Genomic DNA, 25,598 nt, shown 5'->3' on the forward strand with positions numbered 1-25,598 from the left:
TGAACTGAATCTTAACAGTGAATTTCATTGAAAAGAAAATTCCAGAAAAAAAATGAAGACATTTCATCCTGTATGATTTGTTTTCATTTGTATGATATTATTATATTGAAGTATAACAAGTAAACAGAGCATTGCACACTGTGTTAATGTGGGCTATTGAATTCTTAACAGCAAATGGAACACACTCAAGATTCTAATCAATTTTACCACTCTACAAAATTCCCACACTGGAACATTCCATAAAATCTAATTAATAAAAAGTGTGTGAAACAGTTAAGGATTTGTTGTTTGTTAAACCTTTTAGAGACCGTGCTTTCTTGTTAATCACACAATATACCAAAATATTAAATTGATAAAAACATTTCTTTTTGAAATAACCATTTCAAACAGGTAAAACATGATTTGGAATAATAATATAGCGTAAAACTTGATCTCTAAAAGGTCAAACCCTAAAGAATAATGTAACTAAGGTCAAGAATAATGTTATTAGGGTGAATGTTTGTGTTAAAGACAGTGGATACTATTAGTAAATTGTCAAAGACCAGTCTTCTCACTAGGTGTATCTCAACATATGCATACAAAAACGGACCTGTGAAAATTTGAGCTTGATTGGTCGTTGGAGTTGCGAGATAACTATGAAAGAAAAAAACACCCTTGTCACACAAAGTTGTGTGCTTTCAGATGCTTGATTTCGAGACCTCAAATTCTAAACTTTGGAGGTCTCGAAATCAAATTCGTGAAAAATTACTTCTTTCTTGTAAACTACGTCACTCACTTAAGAGGGAGCCGTTTCTCAAAATGTTTTAAACTATCAACCTCTCCCCACTACTCGTTACCAAGTAAGGTTTTATGCTAATAACTATTTTGAGTAATAACCAATAGTGTCCACTGCCTTTAATGGTTGAATTTAATAACTGTTTCAAGAGGTTTTATAAACAAAAGCAAAAGGGTACATGAGGAAATGCTACCATTTCAGAGTATGTATACAAACACTATAACAGTGTTGGGTGTTAAAGCCATTGGACACTTTCGGTAAACAGTAATGTCCAAGGCCCACACTTCGTGTGTCACAACTTTTATATAAAATAAAAACCTGTGAAAATTTAGGCTCAATCGGTCAACGGAGTCGGGAGAAAATAACGGGAAAACCTACCCTTGTTTCCGCACGTTTCGCGGTGTCATGATATGTGTTTAAAATAAATCCGTGATTCTCGATATCGAGAATTGATATTGTTTAAATGTTTTCTCAAAAGTAAAGCCTTTCAAGAGAAGTCTTTCACCATTACCTTCTGTAAACTCTGTAAGTTATTTGTAAATCTGTGAACTTGTTTTCTTTTTTCTGTACCGAAAGTGTCCAATGGCTTTAATTGGAATAATTCAACATATTCGAATGGTGGCGACTTTGTTTCCATCGCATACTAAAGCAATGTACATGGGAGCCTAAGGTTTGACAAAATGTTCAAATGATGAAACTTGCACAGTTCTAGACCACATGGTTTTGGGGTCCATTTGAAAACCTCACCATTTTAAACTCAATTGGATTGCTATAATCTTAGTAAACTGATGTTGAATGATTACAATATCATTCAAATATATGACCATAAAAGTGATTAATAAATTGTTGCATTTTTGGGGGGAAAATACAGACATGTTACTCATGTCACTATCAAAAATAAAGACATAAATGCTTATAAAGAATGGATTTAGTTCCATTATGTTTAACATAATATTTTAAAGGAACAAAACAGTTTAACTTGATAAAACTACAAAAGCCTAAACAAATGGTTTCTCATGTTTGTGGAGTTTTCTTAAAGTAAGCAACACAACTGACACTGCAAACGTTGCCTGGTTTTGATATAAAGTTTCTTATCTGTATATCACAGATGTATTGGATATTCCAGTTCAGGTTTCTTTTCATTTCAAACTTCATTTTTTCTTTAAAGTGTGTTCCTCTGTCTCCACTGTACTATTTTCTTTTCAAGAATATTTGCGTTTATTTATAGCATTGTATTTTCATCCTATTTCAACAGTTGTGTTTGTCCACTAAAATGGACCATTGTCCTAAACTATCCAAGTTTATGTTGTTGAAAAGTTCAGTTAAGTGATTGTATAATGAACTTCCCGTTTCAGTTTAAACTGTCAATTTCATTGGAACTCAAAATATACTCAAAAGCATTTTAGAAGAAAAGTCCTACATGATTGTTTTCTCTTCCATTCAATTTGGATTTAAGAACCAGTTAAGTATGCATTTATGAAAATTCCCATTGAAAGTTGAAAGTTTGTCAATTTGGAAACAAAATTTGCATGTGATTCTCAGCAATTCCAATGGAAACACTAATACACATATTATTTCATGTCCGTATATAGGACAGGGGAGCTGTACAACCAGAAAATTATTGTATCTAACTATTTCAAATATTGGCCAATGCAGTCAAGTCCCAACCCCAATATCTGTATGCTAGTATATAAGTAACCAAAAACTCACCATTCAACCAAAACTACGAAAACCAGATTTGTAAACAACTTTCCCAGTAAACAGAATCATGAACACAAATATACGAGTGCCCACAAGTAGAAGTCCAGAAGGTTAAAAAGTCCCTGCAAATGCTGAGGTAAGAAAAGTCCATACAGGAAGGAAAAGGTTATCGCTCAAAACCGTTTGATGATGGATTCACGACTCTTTCCAATTCCAACCCATTTAACTGCAATCAAAAAAGATTTATGAAAAAAGTTTAGTATTCTTCTTTTTACCGGGCAAAAATTATTTTACTTTAAATTGTGTGTTTTTAAGTCGTAAGATTGGTTCACACTTTAATGCAATTTTTACGAATGAAAAAGCAATTATGTTTTCCCTGAAATACAAGGAAACCTGCTCTGCTTTTGTCTGCAGAATGAACTGAATTTAACAGTGGCTTAGAAAGAAATACAAAAAAAAAGAAAACTAGAAAGATTGGTTGCATGAATATTGCTAGAACAAAAAACAGTAAAAAGGATGGTAGAAATCTAGCAAATGAGTGGAAATTTTACAAGCAAATTTGAAAAATAAGTCAACCTTATGTCTTTATTATGGCTAACAGGGTCGGCGTAGCGGTCTATTTGGCAAGTGTTGCATAATTCAGCCTTAATCAACACTTTGACCAAAGCTCTCACAGTTGGATTTTCTTTTGAAGCCAAGAAAATATGATGCTTATTGGTTTGCTTTTAATATCAAATTTACAAAATTTTACGGCCTGCCATGATAAAAAGGTCAACTATAATCCCAAAACTGTGTTGAGGTGTGAAACAAAGGCATTATATGCTATCACACAAGCGCTAGTGGAATACGGAAATTTATATAGCGCTTCTGCGTCCCATATCGAACGAGGCCGAGCTGATTTTGGGACGCAGACGCACTATATTGTCCGTATTCAAAGAGGGCGTGTGTGATAACAAATTTGTCCGTATTCCACGAGAGCGCGAGTGATAACAAATTTTTCTTCAGCCTCATTTAAAGTCAACCTCAAAGTTCAAAATTTCAAAGTGTAATTTCGTGACGAACAGCATGCAGGCGCAAAGTTTAGAATGTAATTTTTTGCACTGGCCAAATGTGGAGCATGATACATTGACACTCACAATACCCCAAGTGCTATGTATTGACTTATCATTATTGTATATGACTTATTATCACACTCCGGTTCGAGAAACTGATTGGAGGATTAGCATGTACTGGAAGGTAATATTTTAAATAACACAAACATGTGTGCTAGCTTTCTAGCTAAACATACCAACTTCCAGAATGTGCTGACTCACCAACAGGATATTAACAAGTTACAACTCGTACTTATTTTCCTCCTGCAAAGTGTTGCTAAGATTCTCTATAATTATGTGATAACAAACATTATTTGGGCTGTGCGGCCATGAATTCTTCCAACACCACCTTTCCTTCTTTGTATTGTTAAGAATAGGGTATTGCGCGAGGTGTGCGTCATTCGCTCGTATTCTAGGAGTGCTACCTACACTGAGGGCATTAAAGCGTCATGAAGTTTCATCTGTGATGCCATGCTATTGTTATAGTGTTCCATTATATCTTGCTTGTTGTTAAAAACGTACTGCCATTTGTGGAAAATACTTGAGAGACGGAACAATAGCATGATGTCACAGGTGGAGGTTAACACTGCTGAATAAGCTTACCTGGAACACCAACTAATTCCTCCAGCTTGAGAACATATGCCTGGGCATTGGGTGGAAGATCTTCAAAGTTTCGAAGCTGTTCTGTGTTACTCTTCCAGCCTGGCATGGTGATGTATTCAACCTCTACTTCCTTCAATACATCTTGGTGAGCTACAGTCAGAGAGGTGAGTAAATGAATGGCATCAAGAATTAAGTACACAATTCAAACCATGGCACAGATGTATAAAATGTTTACCAGTCTGCAACTGTGGCCAAGACCACAATTTATTTACTGTTTCAAACAAACTACTATTGAAGGAAATGTACAGGGCAAAACTGCATTTCAAGAATTTATGACAGTTCATGTAATACAAATTTATGGGCATCAATTAAGGCACAGGTATAGTACAATATACAAAATGCTTATTTGGGTTGGTAAACAGTATTATATCAGTATGTTTCAGAACAATACTCCATTTATTTACCAACCAGTATTGGCTATTTGCAATAAAACAGGCTCCTTTACTTCTCCGAGGAGAGGTCAATTTCCCTAAAAGGGTTAACTAAAACAAAATACTAAAATCTAGGTGCATAGCCAGACGATACCTTTAAATGACTGACGTGAATGTAAAAAACATTCACCAGCTACACACAAAATACCTTCTTAAGCTGTAAACACAGGCAAATACAACGTTAACCGTGCTACTTTAGAAACCACACTGAAACATTTTAAGGGGTTGTGTGGCAGGCACTGCGGCAGGAGGACCAAACCTTGTCAAACTTTTGTTGGCCTCTAATTGGAAAACTGTAGAGAAACTCTGTTATGTAAATCACACTTTACAAAATGAGGATGGAAAAGTATGTACTCTTCCAAAACACAATCCCTTTGAAGGTAGCAAGAATGGAATGCTTGACTTCCACCAATGACGCCGTAAGAGAAGGACGCTCTCTCTCTGTGCTCCGGGCTTTTTAAAACCACCCAAGCAAGACGTGTACACCCACAAATACAAGGAAGCGATCATGCCACCCAAACAGCAGCCCAAACCGCGGGGGAGGAAAAGAACGGGACCCACGGCAGCCCATGTGAGCGTGAACCCTACCTCGTCCGGGGAAGAATCTCCCGAGCTGGATGGTCGGCACAACGGGGACGAAGACTTCGAGGCATTCGTGAGGTCTACCCTCTGTACAATCGTTGAAGGTCAGCGACAGCTCGAAGTCAAGCTAGCAGCCTCAATCCAATTCAACAGTGAAAAAATCACCGAGCTTGAGAACTCCAAAGATGCTCTACACAAATCCCTGAGCATCGTTAGTTCAGAGGTATCTTCCATGAAGAACGAACTGGCAAAGCTGCATAACGATATCAATAAGCAGGAGCGGTTCAGCCGCCGAAACAACTTCAGAGTCGTGGGGATACAGAGGTCTGCCAACGAGAACTGCGCTGCCAAAGTTGCCGATGTCCTACGTACACGTTTCGACTGGGAAACTCCGACCATCGAACGGGCTCACCGGGACGGTAAAGACTTTGATGGAAAACCGGCCCACATTCTAGTCAAACTTCTGTCATACCAAGACAAGGTCAGTGTTATGAAGAAATGCAGACAAGCTCTACAAGCTCAGTCCTACTTCATAATCGACAATCTAACTTTACAAGACTGGACAGAGAAGAAAAAATGGAAAGACCAAGTCAAGACCCTCTACCAAAATGGCACCAAGCTCCGTTTCTTCGCGGGCCGTTGGAGACACGGCAACGGTGAGGTCTTTCCCTTCAAAGACCGTTAAAGATCACTTCTGTAACAAACTTTATTTGCCTTGTTTCAGAACATTAGGGTGTGTGCATATTTTATACAATTGTTTTTGTAATGTTATTGTTGCCATTCCATTAAGACAATGGTTTGGCATGGGTGTAATCTTATAATATATCTGTTGTTTCTACCCGGGAGCATGCCGAGTGTCATTTTGCGCCTTTCTCTTATTCCACCTTTCAACTTCTAGGAGGCGTTTATTTGGTTGATTTATTGGTCTCCCCCCTCTTTTTTCCCCCCCTTTTTTTGTTTCTCAGTTGTTTGGGATTTTTCCTAGATGATGAGAGTGGGTTTCGTTTGGGGTGGGTTCTGGGCTTTTGGGTCGGGTTTGTTCACTGCAAAACCCCGGGGTAGCGTGTTTGTTTGCTCTATATTTACGGCGTTTCCTTTGCAATTACTTTGGTCTAAAAACAAAAAGTGTTTGGTTTGTACAGCGATGACATGTATCATTTTGAGTGAAATGTTACTCCCTTTTTCCCTCCATTGGTATGGTCGCGATGTCACCTAGCCATCTATCGATAGCCTCCATGAATTGCCGAGGTTTGGGCAACCAAGCAAAACGCAGAGATGTTTTTCATTTCCTTAAGTCTAAAAAATATTCTGTGTATTGTTTGCAAGATGTACATTTTGATAAGGAAATGGAAAACATTGTTAAGAATGAATGGGGTCTAGACTGTTACTTTAGTTCCTTTAAGAGTAATGCTCGAGGGGTGGCCATTTTGTTCAATAATAATTTTGAGTATAAAGTCAAGAATGTCAAGACTGATTGTAATGGTAACATGCTTGTTCTCGATTTGGAAATTGGCGAGTACAGCACGACTCTCATTAACTTGTATGGTCCCAATACAGACGACCCAAACTTCTATAGTGACATTGCAACAGTCCTGAGTGATATGGGCAATACTCATAATATTTTATGCGGTGACTGGAATTTAATTTTGAATAATTTATTGGATTGTGTCAATTACACTGGTATTAACAACCCCCTGGCAAGGAAAAGAGTTTTGGAAATGTGCAGCGATTTAGATTTGGTTGATGTGTGGCGTATCCACAACCCTCACACTCAGAGGTTTACCTGGAGGCAACATAAAACATTAAAGCAATCGAGATTAGATTTCTTTTTACTTTCCTCCGAGCTTCAATCCAAGCTGTTGAGTTGTGACATCAAACCAGGGTATAGAACTGATCACTCTATCATTGATATTACTCTCGACTTAACCAAAATAGAACGGGGTAGCGGTTATTGGAAATTTAACAACTCCCTGTTAATGGATAAAAACTACTCTGTTTTAGTGAGAAATGTTCTTTCTGATTTAGTAGACGAATATGCTGTTTCTCCCTATTTGCTCTCCAATGTTAAGAACATTCATTCTAAAGATATTCAGTTCACCATTAACGATCAGACTTTTTTTGAGATGCTCCTAATGAAAATAAGGTCTAAAACTATTTCTTACTCCACATGGAAAAAGAAAGAGTTCAACAAATTAGAGGGTTCTTTAGAAAGGGACATTGGTATTCTTTCCAATAAAGTGGCCGAAGGTGATAATGAGTCAATCGATCTCTTAAGTGCTAAACAAGCTGATCTGGTAGATGTTCGTAAAATCAAAATGGATGGTGTACTTATAAGATCTAGAACACGGTGGATGGAATGCGGAGAAAAACCATCCAAGTGTTTTCTGAATATGGAGAAACATAGTTACGTTAGTAAATCTATCAATTGTGTTGTTAATGATGCAGATTCCAGATTGACCAAATCTAAAGAAATTCTTTCAGAAGCCAGGAATTTCTACAAAAGTCTGTACTCTCATCGGAAGGTTAATAGCTTGGCTGATTTAAATTCTATTTTCGAGAAAGCCAATGCTCCCATTCTTACAGACACAATGCGGGATAATCTGGAAGGCCCTTTGTCGCATGTAGAACTTATGCAAGCTTTAAAGAATAGTAAGAATGCTAAATCCCCAGGTTCCGATGGGTTCAGTTTTGAATTTTACAAATTCTTTTCGCCTGATTTATCGTGGTTCCTCTTACGCTCACTCAACTTTGCTTATTTCTCGGGCAAGTTGTCAGTCACTCAGAAATACGGCATTATCACTTTGTTACCAAAAGGGGACAAACCCCGGCAGTTTTTAAAAAATTGGCGTACTATTTCTCTGCTAAACACATCATATAAAGTGGCGTCGGCGTGTATTGCTGAGAGACTGAAAACTTGTCTACCCATCATTATTAATGAACGTCAAAAAGGTTTTATGTCAGGTCGGTTCATTGGTGAAAATATTTGTTCGATGTATGACTTACTTGATGTCACCGATTCGAATAACATTCCTGGTCAATTAATTTCCATTGACTTTGAAAAAGCTTTCGATTCACTATCACATGAGTTTATCCTCAAAGTTCTTGATAAATTCAACTTTGGTGCATCAATAAAACAGTGGATCAACCTCTTCTATAACCAGGCCTCGTCTTCGATTCTGGTGAACGGTTTTCTTTCTGAATCATTTAATATAGAACGGGGCTGCAGGCAAGGTGACAGTCTAAGCCCCTATTTATTTATTATGTGTGTTGAAGTTCTTGCTATGATAGATAATGATGAAGATTTAAAAGGTATTCAGGTAGCCGGTAAAGAGTTTCGTTTATCCCAGTATGCCGATGACACTGTTTTATTTCTTGATGGTTCCGCTAAATCTACGCTTGCTGCATTTAATATCCTTGACGCATTTGCCAACATGTCCGGACTTAAAGTCAATGTAGACAAAACTAATGTGGTTTGGATAGGGTCAAAGAAAGGGCAAGATAGCAAGATATGCAAAGTGATCAATGCCCATTGGGTGGAACCTTTAGAAACCTTTAAAATACTTGGTATTCAGTTTTCCATAGATCTGCATTCTATGGTTCTACTCAACTACAACACGACTATTCTTTCTTTGCGTAACCTGATTTCGAGTTGGTCCAAAAGGAATCTCACGGTGCTTGGCCGAATCACTGTTGCCAAATCTTTGCTTTTGTCTAAGCTTACCTTTCTTATTTTAACCATCCCTAATCCACCTGTTAGTACTGTTAACGAACTGAACTCTATGTTATTAAAATTTATTTGGAGGGGACATGACCGGGTATGCAGAAATCAAATGGTTCAAGATTACAGCCAAGGTGGGCTCCGTATGATAGATGTTCGTGAATATATGAACGCCCTTTAAATAACTTGGCTCCGCAGACTCCTAATTTCTGACAATGGTTGTGGTTGGGTCCATTTATTCCAAAAGATTATGGGCATTTCTGGATTGTCCAGTTTTGAAGGTGGTTCCCTGAAATTACTTTATGCACATAAACAAACTTTGTACGGGAACCCTTTTTGGAGAAATGTCTTTTCATCCTGGTCAAAATTCACCATGGCACACAGCCCAGAGACCGCTGAAGAAATATTGACCAATTCTCTGTGGCACAATGACAAAATTAAGGTGGATAAAAAATGCATCTATTTCAACCATTGGTAGTCGTCAGGAGTCAATTATATTCATAACCTTGTTGATGATGCCGGGAATTTTTTGTCCTTCAATGACTTCAGAAATAAATTTCACATTAAAACTAATTTTCTGGAACATGGGGGTGTGGTCAGGGCCATTAAGTCTGCTTTTCGAAACATTCTGTCTTTTACGGAAGGTACTGTTCAACTTCCTTTTATTCCATTCAATTTCAAGACCCTTTTGAGGGACAAAAAAGGCTCCAGCAGAATCCTAAAGGTCTTGACCTCCTCCAGGAAAGTCACCTATACATTTATTTCTAAGTGGAACTTTATTTTGCAAATAGATAATAGTTTTTCTAAAATGGTCATTAATTTTCAATATTCCTTTCAACTACACAATAGACACTAGACTAAGATGGTTCCAGTATAGACTTATTCATAGAATTCTAGGTACAAACAGTTTTCTTTTCAAAATCAAAAAGCTGGACTCTAATTTATGTACTTTTTGTAATAGCCAGGAGGAGACTCTTATTCATTTGTTTTGCTCATGTGCTGCTACAATTTCTTTTTGGACAGCAGTTGCTTCATGGATTAATTACAAGACTAAGCGTAACATCATCCTTGACCATGAAACATTTTTATTTGGCAAAACAGACTTTAAGTGTAAAGCTGCTAACCTTATTTTATTAATTTGCCGTTTTCATATCTACAAAATGAAAATGTCCAAGAACAAACCATCCTTCTTAGTATTCAAAACAGAACTCAAAAATTATTACGCCATGGAAAAATTTATTTCCACCTGTAACAATAAGTTGGCCAGTTTCTATTATAAATGAGATCACTATTCTGTTCTTTTCCAAGATTAATGCTCTAAGGGTTATGTCTCTTTATATACGCTGTGTCTTGCTTTCACTAATAGTATACTGTATGTTTGTTTTGACGATCTGATGTACTTTTTGTGAAATGTTGTGAATAAACCATTATCCCCGGGATATATATATATAATAAAAAAAAAAAATAATAAAAAAAAAAAAAAAATGGAATGGAATGCTCATGTTTGAATGAGGGGGCAACACATTGTTAAAGTACTAACCTGGGAAGCACGGCAGTAATTTTCCCTGATATCGATAAGCCACTCCAATCTTAATTTCATCCAAAACATCCAAAATGTCAAGCTTCGTCATTGCAAACCTAGGTACAAGAACATCAACAAGGCATTCCTATTAATGTACATGTAACCAATAAAACAAACAATGTTTCTTAAACATAAACTTCATCTGAAATACAGTCCAAATTGAGGAAATAGAACTTGAGGACCCTGAAATCACTATTGGTTTAATATTCCGATTGCTGCTTTATCTGTAATTATTATGTGTAAGAACATGCACAACATTCCAGACAAACTACAAACAAATTTCCACAGGTTGGTTGTATGGTGTTGTTTTGAAAACTAAAATAACTCTTGAAAACAAACCAATGATGTACTAATTCCTGCCTGGGCAAATGGTACTAATTTTTGCTACAATTACTTGAATTGAATATTTTGTTTTATAACACCCCTTACAAATATTCTACCTTTTCATTGGTTTACAGCGCGTCACAAGTATGTCTTAGTTTTACTAGAAACAGCGGCCGTGTGATAGTGCATCGTTTGCCGTGTGATAGTCCCACTACTATCACTCGGCGTGCAGTAGTCTTTTTACCAACCTCGACCCCAATCAGTTGTGCACCTGTGTATCTGAAACGCGCGTACGAACGCTACGTGTACGAGGATGATAAATAGTCTGTTGGGGTGTTATAAAACAAATGTTGACTGCTTTTATTCATGCTATGGTTAAAACTCTAACTCCCTTTGTGATCCTCGGACCGTTCCATTTTCCCTCGGCGCCATTTTCCCTCGGCTGCGCCTCAGAAAATAGAACGCTCTGGGGATCACCTCGGGAGTAGTTTTAACAATAGCACTCGAAGCAGTCAATATTTTTATAAAAGTTTTTTCACAAAGCAGTTGGTGATAATTACTCTTCAAAATTTATACAAAGGAATGCCAAGTCAAATAGTACGGTCCTATAACAGCTCAATAACAGCTATAATATATTTCATACAACCAAGTGGAAAAATGAGTACAATATAAAAGTCCACTATCATTATGATTACAAATAGTGCCAATCCACTATTAGATTTCTATGATTTACAGTCACAGTAATTGTGTACTTACGCACTGAAGCCATTGATCATGTTGGTGTATCTTAGTAAGACAGCATCCAGCCAGCCACAACGCCGACGCCTCTTAGTGGTCACCCCAAACTCATGACCACGCTCTTGTAACAAATCACCAATATCCTAAAACAAAGGTTACAATTGTCGAATTAAGCATCAACAGCCTCACCAAGTCTAGTAAATGGCAACATCTACAAACAGGAGCAATTCTATCAAAGCTATTTAACAATATTTAACAGACAGTTGAAGTCAATGACTGCATGACACATACATTCACTATGAACTGCACACCTTTAGTACTTGACCACATTAAAATTCTATCGTGTAAAATTTGCGTAACATATTAGGCACAACAGCTAACAAATAACAATTCAACAGAATAGGATTTGCAGTGAAGAGATCGTATGTCATGACTGAAGTATTGCAAACATGTTAAATCTTGACTAGCTTGAAATCCGCCTTCTAGACTAGGGTTTGAACAAACAATCCATTGCATTCTAGAGCAGATATCTCAACCACTAACCAATAAGACTAGACTACTGACTAGTGAAGTGTTCTGCCTGAACCTGGGTTCAAGTACCAGACATGAGCAAGACACTTTAGCCATAAGACTTTTCTAAAAGTGCTTTGTCTTTTTTGACCTTAAGTCTGTGTCCGGTGCAATGTTTTATGATGCACATCATAGGGTTTTGTTTTTGTTTTGTAAATGGGTTCCATAATTAAACAATTTAGTAGAACTGTCATTCAATAAATACTGAGCGCTTTAAGACACCAACATGTGTAGATCAAGTGTCATTAAGAACTGTGTATTATTATTGTTACTGATATGAGATCAGACATCTGTATGTGCTTTTTTGTTTTTCTTTTTCTTAATCAGAATTAAACATATTAATGAAAAACCTTACTTACATTAGTGAGCTCCGTTGGGAATGCACCATCCCCTACTCGCGTTGTGTAAGCTTTCGTTACTCCGTAGACCTCACCTATATTTTTAGCTGGTATCCCGAGACCGGTACACACACCACCAATTGAGCAGTTGGATGACGTTACATAAGGATATGTGCCTGTGACAAAATGAATATGCATTAGATGATGTGGGCTTTACATGTATATTACAGAGCCTAGGATTTTACACTAAAGGCTTAGCTTGAATTAGGCATTTTCACAGCAATGTCTTGTGACCAGGAAATTACGTACACCTGACTCAAATACTCAGGGCTGAGTTAATGGAGTGTGCGTTAAAATTCCAGTCATGACATTAATGTCCTCGCTTAAAACGTGTTTCTACAATTACTTCCTATCACCACAAGTAAATGGGTGCCTGCAAGATAAAGATTAATGATTTGGATAATAAGTAACCTTTGAGAGTTGAGATAAACAGGGGTCTGATGAATAGGGATTACAATAGATACTTGTTAAAAACTTTTGAAAGCTATTATTATTGTAGACCTATGCATTGACGTCATCCAGGCGCCATCTTAGAGGTAAAACGATGACAAAACAATAAAAAAGCACAAATTTGTACGCGCGTGCACCAATCACCAGCCTCTGTGTGACCTCTAGTTGAGGGCGCCCCACTGATATTACATCATGTGCATGACGTCTATTATTAGCTATGTTAGCTAAATCATTTTGTAAAGCTTCCAAAAACCTGTTTAAAAAAAATAATAATAATGTCACAGGTTTATACAATAACATAAATGCAGATTTATTTCCAATTTAATTTAAAAGCAACAAACCAAAGTCAATGTCCAGCATAGTAGCATTGGCGCCTTCAACCACAATCTTTTTAGTTCTGTCTTGTAAGGCCTGGTACATGAAATAAACAGTGTCTCCAACCATCGGCCTCAACTTCTCAGCCAATCCCTGAAGGGGAGAGAGTCAACAAATACTACGTTAGATTAACCCTCATTGGATTCATCATCCTGTTCTACACAACAGTTACAGCAGGTTCATCAACCGTCATATTGAGTTGAAATGTCTCATTAGAGCGCCACCTATCGACAGGAGTAGGACAGGTATGTACAACTGTGTGGAAACAATCACACTGTCACAAGAAGAAGTGGTCTGCACAATTTTTACACTTAGTATATGATGATTATCTTTTCCGAAATTTGCGCAATTAGACGACAAATCCATACAGGTACTTATACCGGTAAAGTTCATGATCCACATTATTGGCGATCCTTACGCAATTTTAATCTGTTTGAGTGGCCAAATGATTGATTGTGGGCAACTTAAGGAATCACTTACATTCAAGTTCTTTAATCAATTCAATATTTATTAAAGTTTGCTTTTAGTACTTGTACCACTGAAGTTTGTTGTGAACTACCTTGGTCACACAGGAATCGCAGCGTGCAATCTCTATTGCGTTATTTATTGCACACGCAAATTTCTAAACGCTGGCATTATATCATTCAAAACCATATGGATGATATTATACAGTCAGACAGCAGCATGGTATTTGAATAATGAATGTTTATGAGTGCAATTTAGAATATATTCACGAGTTGAAAGATATAATGTTCCATTCAACGAGGCGAAAAGGTTAAATGGAACCTTCCATCTTTCAAAACAAAGTTGCCTCAAAACAACTTTTTTGATGGAGTACATAAACCAAGCGAGGGTAAAGATTGTTAATGTATGGTAAGCAACGTGTGCACCCATTTGGTGATGCTGCATACTTCCAAGGAGTTGGGGATGTTACAGACCCAGTCAATAGTGTTAGGTGCTTTGATACAACAGGTTTAAAAGCTGCTATTAAACACCTGTTTCATTGTAACTACTTAAAACAACTACGTTTTACCTCATATCTCTGTAATTCTTTTTCAACATCCACTTCTAGATCAGGAAACATCCGCTGGTATATACCCACAAGAGAACGGAATCTTTAGGGAGAAACGTAAAGATTGTAAAAACTCAGATATTAACTTGTAGTTTTGTTTACAGTGTGCATCAGGGCAATCTCTACGTTATGATGATTACGTCCTAATGTTTGATAACTAATGAAAAATAGTAAATGGCTGAAGCCCTAAAAATAAATGCGTTAGTCTCCACATATTAGAATACACAACCTTAAGGATCCAGGTTGTGTGGTCCTGCTAGTTGTTGTTCTGTTATTCCCTTCTTAAAAGAATTCTAAAAAGTACAAGAAATATAATTTTAAAATTAAATGCCAATGATGACAACTCTCCACACATAATATGTGTCAATTTTGTGGAAGCAAACTAATTTTTTAGAAGCAAACAAAGAAAATCTATACTTAATCGGTCAGTCTGAGAAATTGAATTTATTTTTAATGATTGAGCTTACTTTTCAGAGAAAGCACCATAATCAGCCATTAGATCACATATTCTAAGGCCAGAGCGACTTGCTTTGGAAGAGTATGTTGGACCAATACCCTTCTTTGTAGTTCCAATACTGTAGAGAGAAAAGAATGACAATAAAATCGACAATGTATGTCTAAAATACAGGTTTAGTATCTCCATAACAAGTTATGTATCCATATGTTGAATTTAATTAATGTAACTATAATACAAAACAATATTTTGTTTCAAACCTTACACCAAAAAGTGAAAAGCACTGTATATATACTCGGACCTTTCAGAGTGCTGCAGAATATTAAATCTACTTCAGTGGGCTTCAAACCCACACCCGCTGCATTCTACATTGTCTTCACCACTAGACCACTGAGCAAGCCCACAAGACAGTTTATTTATTAGAGGATCCAAACTGGCTCTCATTCGAGCGGTGATCAACGATCAATGAGTCAATGATCGATTGGTGGGGCAATGCAACAGCTGATGACCGGAAGCGTATCAGCCGAATCGTTCGCACCGCTAGTAAAATCATAGGTTGCCCACTCCCATCACTTGATGAACTGTATCTCTCTCAAGTTAAAAAAACAAGCCCTTTCTATAGAAGATGACATGTTTCACCTGGCACATGACCGTTTACAGCCCAATTCAATTAAATCTGGTTCTAATCGTACTTTACAGAGTTTTTATCCCACAGCTGTTTGTATTCTTTATGAAGGATTTTAATCAAATGTCTATTTCTGATTTAAATTCAATCATGCTGTTTTTATCTTTCCTATTCCACCTGTATATTGTAATACTCTTCATAATAGTTATATTCGATGTATTTTTGTACAACATATTTTTAGACCCGCAAAACCAAAATGCATTTCACTGTACAATTTTATTTACATGTGACAGTAAAACATTAATAATACTGATGACAACAATGACACAATTGTAGCAATATTTAGTGAGGTTCTAATAGTCTCTAACTGAATGCAACATTCAAAAAAATGCTTTCAGTTGTCATCAAATTTCTTTCAATTGGTGTCAAAAACTATCAGTTTCCATGAAATCAGACCAATAAGTGAATTAAATTAAGAACAAATTGGCCATTGTATGTTCAAATTGGCCATTGTATGTTATTTTTATTCAAATTTGGACTTGTGTTATTGAATTTAATTGAAATGGTTTATTGAAAAAAAAAATCCTCGCAGCCTAAGGCCAAATTAAGACAGTTATGAAGTGAGGATTTGAAGTAATAGGGGTACAATCCAGACAGTTTTGTGAGAATAATGCTTTGCAATTAGTGAAACTGCATTTCAATAGACCATGTTATTCATCAACAGATTACAAAAGAGCCACAGAGCCAAGACTTCTTCAAGGCACAATTTGTACACAGCTCAATGGAGGAAAACATCTGACATTTCAAGGAGATTGAGAGCAAAATCTAACCCAGCAGTGTTCAGCTGTTAATTTCTATATATTAATCAGCTGTTAATAATTGAATTTGTATTGCAAAAACGATACAAAATATATAACATCCTTCGTGTGTAGCAAATTTGCATTATCTTGCCTGCTAGGAAGGGCCCTGGAATGCACATGATCTGGTCTATACTGATTACAGAATTAAAGGATTGTCAATTTAATAAGACAAATTTGACCCGTACGTTGAGAAACAAACCTTTTTTTGCCCTTTTCTTTTTCTTGCAGACCATCTACTGACTGATGAAAATCAAAGACTGAAAGGGAAACAGAACACATCAGTTTAATATGTAGCGAGTCAATTACATATAGAGAGTGTGTTACCAATCACCATGGGGGTTTCCATTCTTGGAACTACCATCAGCAGCAGAAAATCCTCAAATCGTAATGCGTTATGCGAAGTGCACATCCCATAATAAATGTAATTGCATGCTTAAGCAATGCACATAAGTTTCACAGTGCAGTATGCAACCGATACATAAAATTGTGCGGATTAGCGTGTATTTTCAATTGCAAGCCTTGCGTACTATGCGTTACGCACACCGCATGACAAACACGTTGATTTCCAGCCTAAGGCAATGTAGGGTGAAACCCTATGTGTCTTAATGTCATCACTAGAGGGTTTTTAATTAAAGAAAACTGAAACCTTTGTGAAGAGGGAAGGTTTTCAATCAGTTATACAACTTTTTAATCTCTAATGGGTTACATATCTCTCTGAAAAATGTATCTTATCTTGGGGCTTTCCGATGTTTTATGTTTCTAGATGTTACCTTGGGGGGAGGGTTCCAAACGAGGTTACAGTATGCAAAAACTAGGACAGTTTGGATTATTAACAAGGAAATACTATTCCCTGATATGAATAGCTATTCCTATAAAGGTAGTATTATCCCCTGATTGGAATATCTTGATTCATATAAAGGTAAAATGATCCCCTGATTGGAATAGTTTTTGGTTCTTACTAGGGTAAAAATGTACCCTAATTGGGGTAGTTTGGTTCCTACATGTATCAGGTAAAGAATACCATGACTGAGATACATGTAGCGCAAATGACACACCACTGTGATTTCTACTTATATGTAACATTCATGTAACATTCATCAAAATATATCTCAATGGGAAATTGAAAAAGAAATTTGCAAAGCCACGTAAAGGTACCTTAGAGGTTTTAAATTTCTGTTCACTTTTTAGAAAGATGTTGAGCTTCTTTAAGCCCTTTAAGATGTGAAACGATTTGCAGTGTTATTTTTCATGAGGGTTGAATAACAACTCAGGGGCGTTATACACAGAGCTTTACACCAACCTAGATGGGCTCTATCGGATACAAGCAGACGACTCGTCCAATCCTTAAGGCCCTTATTGGATGCCTTTACTCCTTCCTCAAACAGCCCTGGTAAATGTACAACCAATCCATTACCTAGGAGAAGAAAAACAAACAGTTAGAAAACAAACATCCAATCTAGTCACTGTCTATAGAAATCTTCAACCCGCCTTAGCTACGTGTTCCGCAATCAAAATTGTACATATCTAAAATTATTTCAAGTGTGTGCACTCAGAAAATCAATAAACAAAATTAGGAGCAGGACGTGTTGACAAAGAAAGTAAAGGATTTTCAATAAGTTAATAATCTTGGATTATACTTCGCTACGGATTAAATCTATATCTAGACAAGACAGGATGTCAGCCAGTGTAAATGTGTGCATGCCTTTTGAAGGTTATATCATTCATTAATGTTTGCATAAGTTTACTAATTCCAGGAATTGTTGGCTTTCAGATTAAAACTAATCTTAATTATATGTTCCCTTGATAATTACAAATCTAATACATATGTACCATGGCAGAACAAAAACAATTCTTGGATCACCTTCAAAATATTTCCAATTCTCCATGGAGAAAAAAATGATATTAAATAATGCAGCCAAAAAATTGTTCATGGCTGAGATGCAAAGTTGAAACATTCTGTTTATTTTCAACTGTCTGTGTTTGCTCGTTTCATTTCTATTCATTCAAATGTTTGTGTTGCTGACGCCATTGAACATTTCCATGTGTACTTATTTGATGGTACATTTCACAATGTGAACATGGGGGTAGAAATTGCCTTCATATCTTAAAACTACATTACACACTTGTACACTTTAGCACTTTTTGTACATCTGCTGCAAGCACAACATTTTGGCTACTGCTGGCTCCAAAGCTGGTGACTTTTATGTGTAATTTTACCTCAATCCATTAATTTCAAAAGCATTTCTTTGTGACATCAACTGATCAAGACAAACTGTCGATTAATTCTATCCCAGTTGTGTTAAAATTGCTTTAAAGGGGCACTGTCCTCGTGATCATAGCACCCCTTGGCTGTACAGGGAAATATGAATTCTAAACCAGTTGCTTCAAAAGAGCGCACAATATGATAATAAAATCACAACATCCTCACAGATATACCCTTTACTAAGGAAAATCTCCTTTCCCTTAAACGAATAAAGGTTCAGGGGGCATGATCCTACATTACATGTACAGTACATTACATGTACAGTACATGTATGACCATAGCTACGTACACTTTGCCCTTCCATTCTTTAGTGACTAGCCAGTAGGGTCATTTTATTAGTAGGCCAGCTTTTTCACTTCTGTAATTCCATAGGTATAGTTTCCAACACTGAACTAGCCAACCTGACAACTTGGAGAGAATTTTGACTGGTTCCCAGACGCTGATTTCAAATCTCTTTGCAAAAACTAAATCAGATCTGGAAAACGCAACATAAATACTGTATACCCAGCTACATGTATGTTAAAAACAACTTGAACTAGACATTAGGTGTTTGTGAACAAACACAAAGCTGTTCCGTGTTCTTTTGCTTTGATTATGTGTTAACATTACCAAGGAGTCTATAACTGAAAAAAAGTTTGAAAAATACTGTACAGTGTCTTGAGTTACGGTGCCACTTCATGGGGTCACGGTAACCTAAGGCTAATCTCTAACACCCAAGGAGTCTGTAACTGAAAACAGTTAGAAAATCGGTTGTGTGTAGTTCTTGAGATATGGTGCCACTTCTGGTTGACCCGGAAGTAGAGGTCAACTTGGGGTCATGGATTTTCAAAGTTTATTTTTAATGCCTTAGGAGGATAAAACTGACCAAACAGGATTGAAAATCGGTTGTATAGTACTTGGCGTATGGTCCCACTTCCGGTTCACCCGGACGTAGAGGCCAACATGGGGTCACGAGTTTTCACAGTAAATATTAATGTCAAGGAGTCTGTAAGTGAAAACAAATTGAAAATCGGTTGAGTAGTTCTTGAGATATGGTCCCACTTCCGGTTGACCCGGAAGTAGAGGTCAAATTGAGGTCACGGTTTTTCCAAATTTTTCTCCTATCCCCTATCTTATAACTACAAACAGTCGACATTCTTAAAGAAGAATGTCGTCTTCCTGTGATAATTTATCTCGGTATGTCGACATCCTAAACGTCAGTTGTCATCTTCCTGTGATAATTTATCTCGGGAAGTCGACATGCTAAAAGAAGAATGTCGTCTTCCTGTGATAATTTATCTCGGAATGTCGATATCCCAAAAGTAAGATGTCGTCTTGCTGTGATAATTTATCTCGGGAAGTCGACATCCTAAAATTAGGATGTCGTCTTCCTGTGATAATTTATCTCGGGAAGTCGACATCCCGAAAGTAGGATTTCTTTTGTTGAAAGGATTTTACTTGTATACGTTTTGTTAACTAGTATTACATTTCTAACAATATTTCTAATATTCATGGTCATAAACTACGTTAAACTAAAATAATGGACGAAACAAAATGTCCCACGTAAAACTCCATAAGGTTTGGAACATAATGGTCCCGCAAGTTCAAATACGCGCGAGACTTGCTTAGTCTACACAGAAGGTAATAAATAATTTATTACAAGCAAATGCAATCGTACAATAATAGAAAACAAAAACTAAAAATCAATGCAAAACACATGTAGGGGATGGAGGGGCCCATAAAAAGCAAACCTTAACGAGTACGGACCCCCTCCGAAGAAAGCAATGTAAGCAATTCTATTTAGTGGGTGTTATCTTATGTAGCGGCAAAACAATTCAAAATTACAGGAAGAACAAACACAAAAACAGTTAGCGTAAAATCAAACTTAACCATATATTTAATACCCAAAATAAATACTAGAGAAATTGGGCCCCACTGGGAAAAAAACCATGTCGAAATATACCATTGTTATCCATTAGAGACGTTTTGTAGTCACCTTGGTTGGGGAGCGAGGGATCTAGCAAAAACACATGAAAATCCCATGGCTGGGACATCAGTTTATACACCAGACAAATATATTATATGGATATTCTTTTGAATATTTTATTTTGTGCATTTGGTCCGTGATTCATGGTCTGTTGAATATAGGCCTAAGTGGGCGGTTGTATCGACAACAGACTTTTATCCTTTTGATCACCATCAGCCCCATGTATAATAAACTTCAACGGCTGACGATTGCACTTTTGGTATTGTCATTGTTAAACTCCGGTTCCCTTGTGTGCTGTCTGTTACCCTCCACACATAGTTTTTCTTGTGAATAGTAGCTGTGTATGATTCATGGTTCGCTGAATAATGTGGCAATAACAAACTTTTATCATTTTGAACTGAATGCTTGATTTATTATCTAGAGGTAAATGCTTGAGGCCAGTAAGAGTATTGTGCACGTACACCATGTAGTTTTTGTTGGAAACTGTTTGCTAACAGCCATTTATGTTACCCTTTGAAATAAAATCAGAAAATTTCCAAGTTTGCTTGTTGCATAAAATTAAATTGAAGATGATGCCTGAATTGATTTTTACAATCAGAGTTGGACTCTAGACTGACGTGTTGGACTCCTTGAACACTCCAAGTGGTTCAATAGGTAGTACAATTCCAATACTTATGCTGATGTTCTCATGATGTCAGCATCAACAGGAAGTTCCAACAACTTTGTCCCCTTGTACAATTAAATATGCAAATATGGGTCACATGGTTAATTAATTACGATTTTTAATTTTTTTGGGGGTCGGTGGTTTGATGTTTGATCTAGTACAAGTTGATTTCACAGAACTCTTAACCACCAAACTCTGCGCTTATGATCACCATTTTTCGCTTACTGCGTTTTTAAACATCATCGTGTCATGCATGCACACAGGTTATGTTGGGCTAACATTTGAGAAAAAGAAAAGGCAACACTATCGATATAAAGATAAGAATCTAACTTAAATATTACAAAAAGAAATATTTTTTAGTTTTGGGGGCTAAAAAAAATATTTTTCCCGTGCGCAGATTCGAACTCGCATGTATCAGTGAAGTAAGCGCGACTGATGACCACTAGGCTATGAGGGCCAATAGAAAAATCGAGGGTTTACATGTATGTATTTCAACAGAGGGGATTATGATCCGGCGAAATAATTCTCGTGTCATGATTTTGCGAACATTGTCACTAAATATGAACTGCTAACGCCTTTAACTATTAAGTAGGGTTGAAATGTAGTATTTGATGCCTTTAGGGGTTTTTGACGATTAGGGGTTTTTGACGAGGACGTCGTCGTCGTCAAAAACCCCTATTCAACTACGCACGTTCGTCCACGAAGAAAACACCTCGGAGTCTAAATTTGACATTTTTTCACTCATTTCTCAAAAACTACAACACCACAGCAAGTAATATTTAATAACTATTAAGTAGGGTTGAAATGTAGTATTAGATTGCCTTAAGGGGGTTTTTGACGACGACGTCGATGTCGTCAAAAACCCCTATCTAATTACGCACGTTCGTTTTAACGAAAACCCATGCACAGAGTAATTGGTCCAGAACGCGGTTAGAAAAACAAGGACAAATTTAACGCACGTTCTAACGAAAATCCTAAACCTCCGTACTTTGTGCGTGTACAGAGTAATGTGTCCAGAACGCGGGTAGAAAACAAAATAGTATAGACTCCTCTCAAGAAGTCAACAACTAATTGAGGTACATACTGTGTTGTATTACCAAAGAGAATGTTTCACAATAACATGAAAGTGACTGCATCAAAATTACAAATTAAAAAATTCAAATGAAAACCACGTGGTTAATTAATGAAGAATTGTTACACTTTTTTGTTAGAGTAAAGCTTATGTTCTAAGCTTCAATTTGATATATGATTTAACTATTTTATCCTCATACTTTAGGAGTAGGGGCCTGAACAAAAACGCTGTACAAACGCTATGGGGTTTTAGGCGGAAACAAAGAATAATAATAATAAAAATAATAAAAATCTCGACGAAAACAACCCCTGTTCCGACGGTAGGTCGGAACAGCTAATAATACACTAACCTATAACTGATTTACAGTCGGGGTTGATGATGCCACTTGGCAGAAGATGGAAGTCATATTCTGTGCCGTCTACAACAACAGTATGCCCTGCATTGTTGCCTCCCTGAAAAAATATAAAAATATTGGTACGTAGGTCAACACAAAAATTGATCAGTTCCAGTCTGACATCTCACTCATTATGTAAACCTTTTTGGGGGAGAAACATATATAAACAAAATTCAACAAAATTTACATGAATATGCAGGTACACATCTGTACAATTATGTTTTACAAGTTTTATGAATTTTTCTAAACCATACGGATTAGACAGTAAATGTTTTCCGAGTCTGTATGGTTGTTTGAAACATCACCGATTATTTCATCCCTTTATGAATCCTCCAGGACGCAAAATTATAGCATTAAATGTAATTTTAAACCTGGATTATTGAGTTGTCTTGCTGTGCAAAATGTTCAGAGTTTCTCCTCCCTGTTTGAATACAGTTTTGTCCTCCAATCAATCAAACGCCTAAAGAATAACACCGAAGCATTGGGCCTGATTAAATTTCAATCTGTTGAATCAATAACTGTCTTGTTCATACAAACCCTTCTCTGCCATTATTAAGCTGTTTACTACATGTGTAAGAATTACATTTTTTTGTTTTTCCTACAGGGGAAAAGAAAAAGTCAGAATTAATTTTGCTTAGTTGGTTCTACAGTGTAAAATCAAAGGCGCGCTCCGCGAAACAGAAGATCTCGGGCATATCATTGGATAAAGTTGGTTTCTGCCTAGCAATATTTTCCATTTGGGGAATGAAAAATATTATTTAAAGCATTGAGAAATATTTCAGCCATTGTTCCTTTGAATTGCCCTTAATTCATGTCATTTGAGGAGCCACCTTATCTTCCCAAAGTTGTCTAACATAAGACCTGTACAATCAAAACACTTTCAGCAACTTGTAAATAATTCGGATGGCAAGAGACAGAACAAACATTATTTTTGTACAACACAAAACACAATGTCAACAGATTTACATTTACCTTACACAGTTTGAAGATAATGAGTAGAAAGCTTCCCTTAAAATATTACTTGCTGGGGTGCAATGAGTTTTTTAGAATTGAGTTAAAAACAATTTCACCAAGACACAAAAATTATTTTTACATTATTTTAGCATGTATAATGTATTTACGTGACTTTCCTGAGAACATTGTTTGTGATTTCCAGTGTTTTCTCGAAAACTTGACTGAAACTTAAACAAGTAGGCATAAGTTACATGAACTTATTCATCGTAAAACCTAAATAAATGAGTCAGTAAAATACTGATCATCAGCCAACCAAGGGTTTCAAATTTCTTACATCATGATGGACCCTGTGTTGTAAGTTTGTGTATACACATTTGCGCAAAGACGGGTATGTAGATGGTGCAATCGCAACAGGCGTCGTCTTCAACACCAAATTTCACTTACAAACCCTGATTTTTTGTTAACGCACTGATCCTGCCTAAAAGTATCATCTCTACCATTGCCGTCGAGCTCACTCAGTAGGAAACTTATTTGTGACTAGTCTGTTGAGAAACAAAGCACATACACAAAGGGCTGCCGGTTTAATAAGATACGCCTCCAGATAGATTGGGAACCGCTCATTAGAATTCCACTGACTCATCTCCGACTTGTCAAGTACCAGTTGCCATTATAAGGCCTTGATTATCTGTTAGTGAATTTCAAGTCAAATGGAGGCAAGCAAGGAAAGACTAAGTTGAGCGGCAGTGCTATTTAGCTTTGAAAGGCCATTTGCAAATCAATCCAATCACTAAAATGTCAAAATGTCGAGTTGTCAATTAGGGGGTAAAAACCTCAATGTAAATCTCATCTAGGAATTGCACCCTCACTACACTACTGTACACATAGGTACATATAATGACGAATTTTAAACACGAAACAAAACTGCAAGAACTCAAACTATATCGTTTAATCTTTGAGCTCGACGGGGAGAATTGTTTATATACTATATGAAACTTGCCTTAGAAATCTGATTTGAACAGATGGGTCAAACAATCATACAATAAAGTTGGTTCTTAGTAATAACTTGCATTTAAAAAATATATATATTAACCAGCACATATACAACGCTCTGATAAAGATGACCATTGCTATATTAAGTCAAGGTCAGCATTACCACCATGTCTTAAATTCCTGATCTGATCTGTTGATTACATTGGGTCTACATCTTGGTCTCTCTTTACAAGCAATCAAAGGATATCCCAACTACCATGAGTCAATTACCTCAATGCCCTTGATCTTTACTTGAATTCAACTCAGGAAAACTAAAAATGTCTTATGTATGTACCCTGGACAAATTCAACTCACATTTTGGTAAGAGGGGATGGACATGTTGTCCTAATAAAAGGAGAAGGACAAAGGCTATGGGTGTACATAACATGTATAAGACAGGCATTCCAAATCTCCACAATGCCAAGTTATGGATTCCTATTTCATCAAGGAAACACACTACACATGCACATCATGTTTAATGATAACTTTAGAAATTCTCTGCGTATGAGGTATATTTCATGCCAGTTACATGCAAGTATAAATTCTAGCTCAAATGTCTTTAAATTGTCAATTTGTAAAGGTTTGCTGTAATTTTTATCAGCGCACCATATGCTTTAATTTATACCATTATGACATTGCAAGGAGGGTCTGGTTTACTGGTTTAAAGCCCTAGCCAAAGGAGAATGGGTAGACATTGAAGACGGAGTAACAGTATACTTATAACAATACGGGGAAGAAAGAGAAGGAAATGGCCCATATCCACAAGGAGGGCTTCATCCAACACTGAAAAAACACATCCAGAGAAATACACAACGAACATCGATTTGCCAACACTTGGCATTATTGG

At 36.7% G+C, this 25,598-nt stretch overlaps 1 protein-coding gene across 1 annotated transcript in view; it reads right to left on the reverse strand.

Annotated features, from left to right (window-relative positions):
- Positions 1 to 1,632: 1,632 nt before the first annotated feature.
- The window catches only part of LOC117293512 (adenylosuccinate synthetase isozyme 1-like), a 28,616-nt gene continuing 4,650 nt past the window's right edge, over positions 1,633 to 25,598 (reverse strand). Inside the window, exons 2-12 of the mRNA XM_033775864.1 lie at positions 22,724 to 22,826; positions 17,710 to 17,823; positions 16,609 to 16,666; positions 14,938 to 15,045; positions 14,432 to 14,513; positions 13,365 to 13,491; positions 12,535 to 12,689; positions 11,624 to 11,748; positions 10,502 to 10,599; positions 4,171 to 4,320; positions 1,633 to 2,702 (exon numbers count right to left, since the gene is read on the reverse strand). Of these exons, the coding sequence (XP_033631755.1) occupies positions 2,650 to 2,702; positions 4,171 to 4,320; positions 10,502 to 10,599; positions 11,624 to 11,748; positions 12,535 to 12,689; positions 13,365 to 13,491; positions 14,432 to 14,513; positions 14,938 to 15,045; positions 16,609 to 16,666; positions 17,710 to 17,823; positions 22,724 to 22,826 (1,173 nt within the window). The 3' untranslated portion in view covers positions 1,633 to 2,649. The remainder of the gene's footprint in view (positions 2,703 to 4,170; positions 4,321 to 10,501; positions 10,600 to 11,623; positions 11,749 to 12,534; positions 12,690 to 13,364; positions 13,492 to 14,431; positions 14,514 to 14,937; positions 15,046 to 16,608; positions 16,667 to 17,709; positions 17,824 to 22,723; positions 22,827 to 25,598) is intronic.

The sequence above is a fragment of the Asterias rubens genome, chromosome 1, assembly GCF_902459465.1.
Source record: "Asterias rubens chromosome 1, eAstRub1.3, whole genome shotgun sequence".
Taxonomy (NCBI): domain Eukaryota; kingdom Metazoa; phylum Echinodermata; class Asteroidea; order Forcipulatida; family Asteriidae; genus Asterias; species Asterias rubens.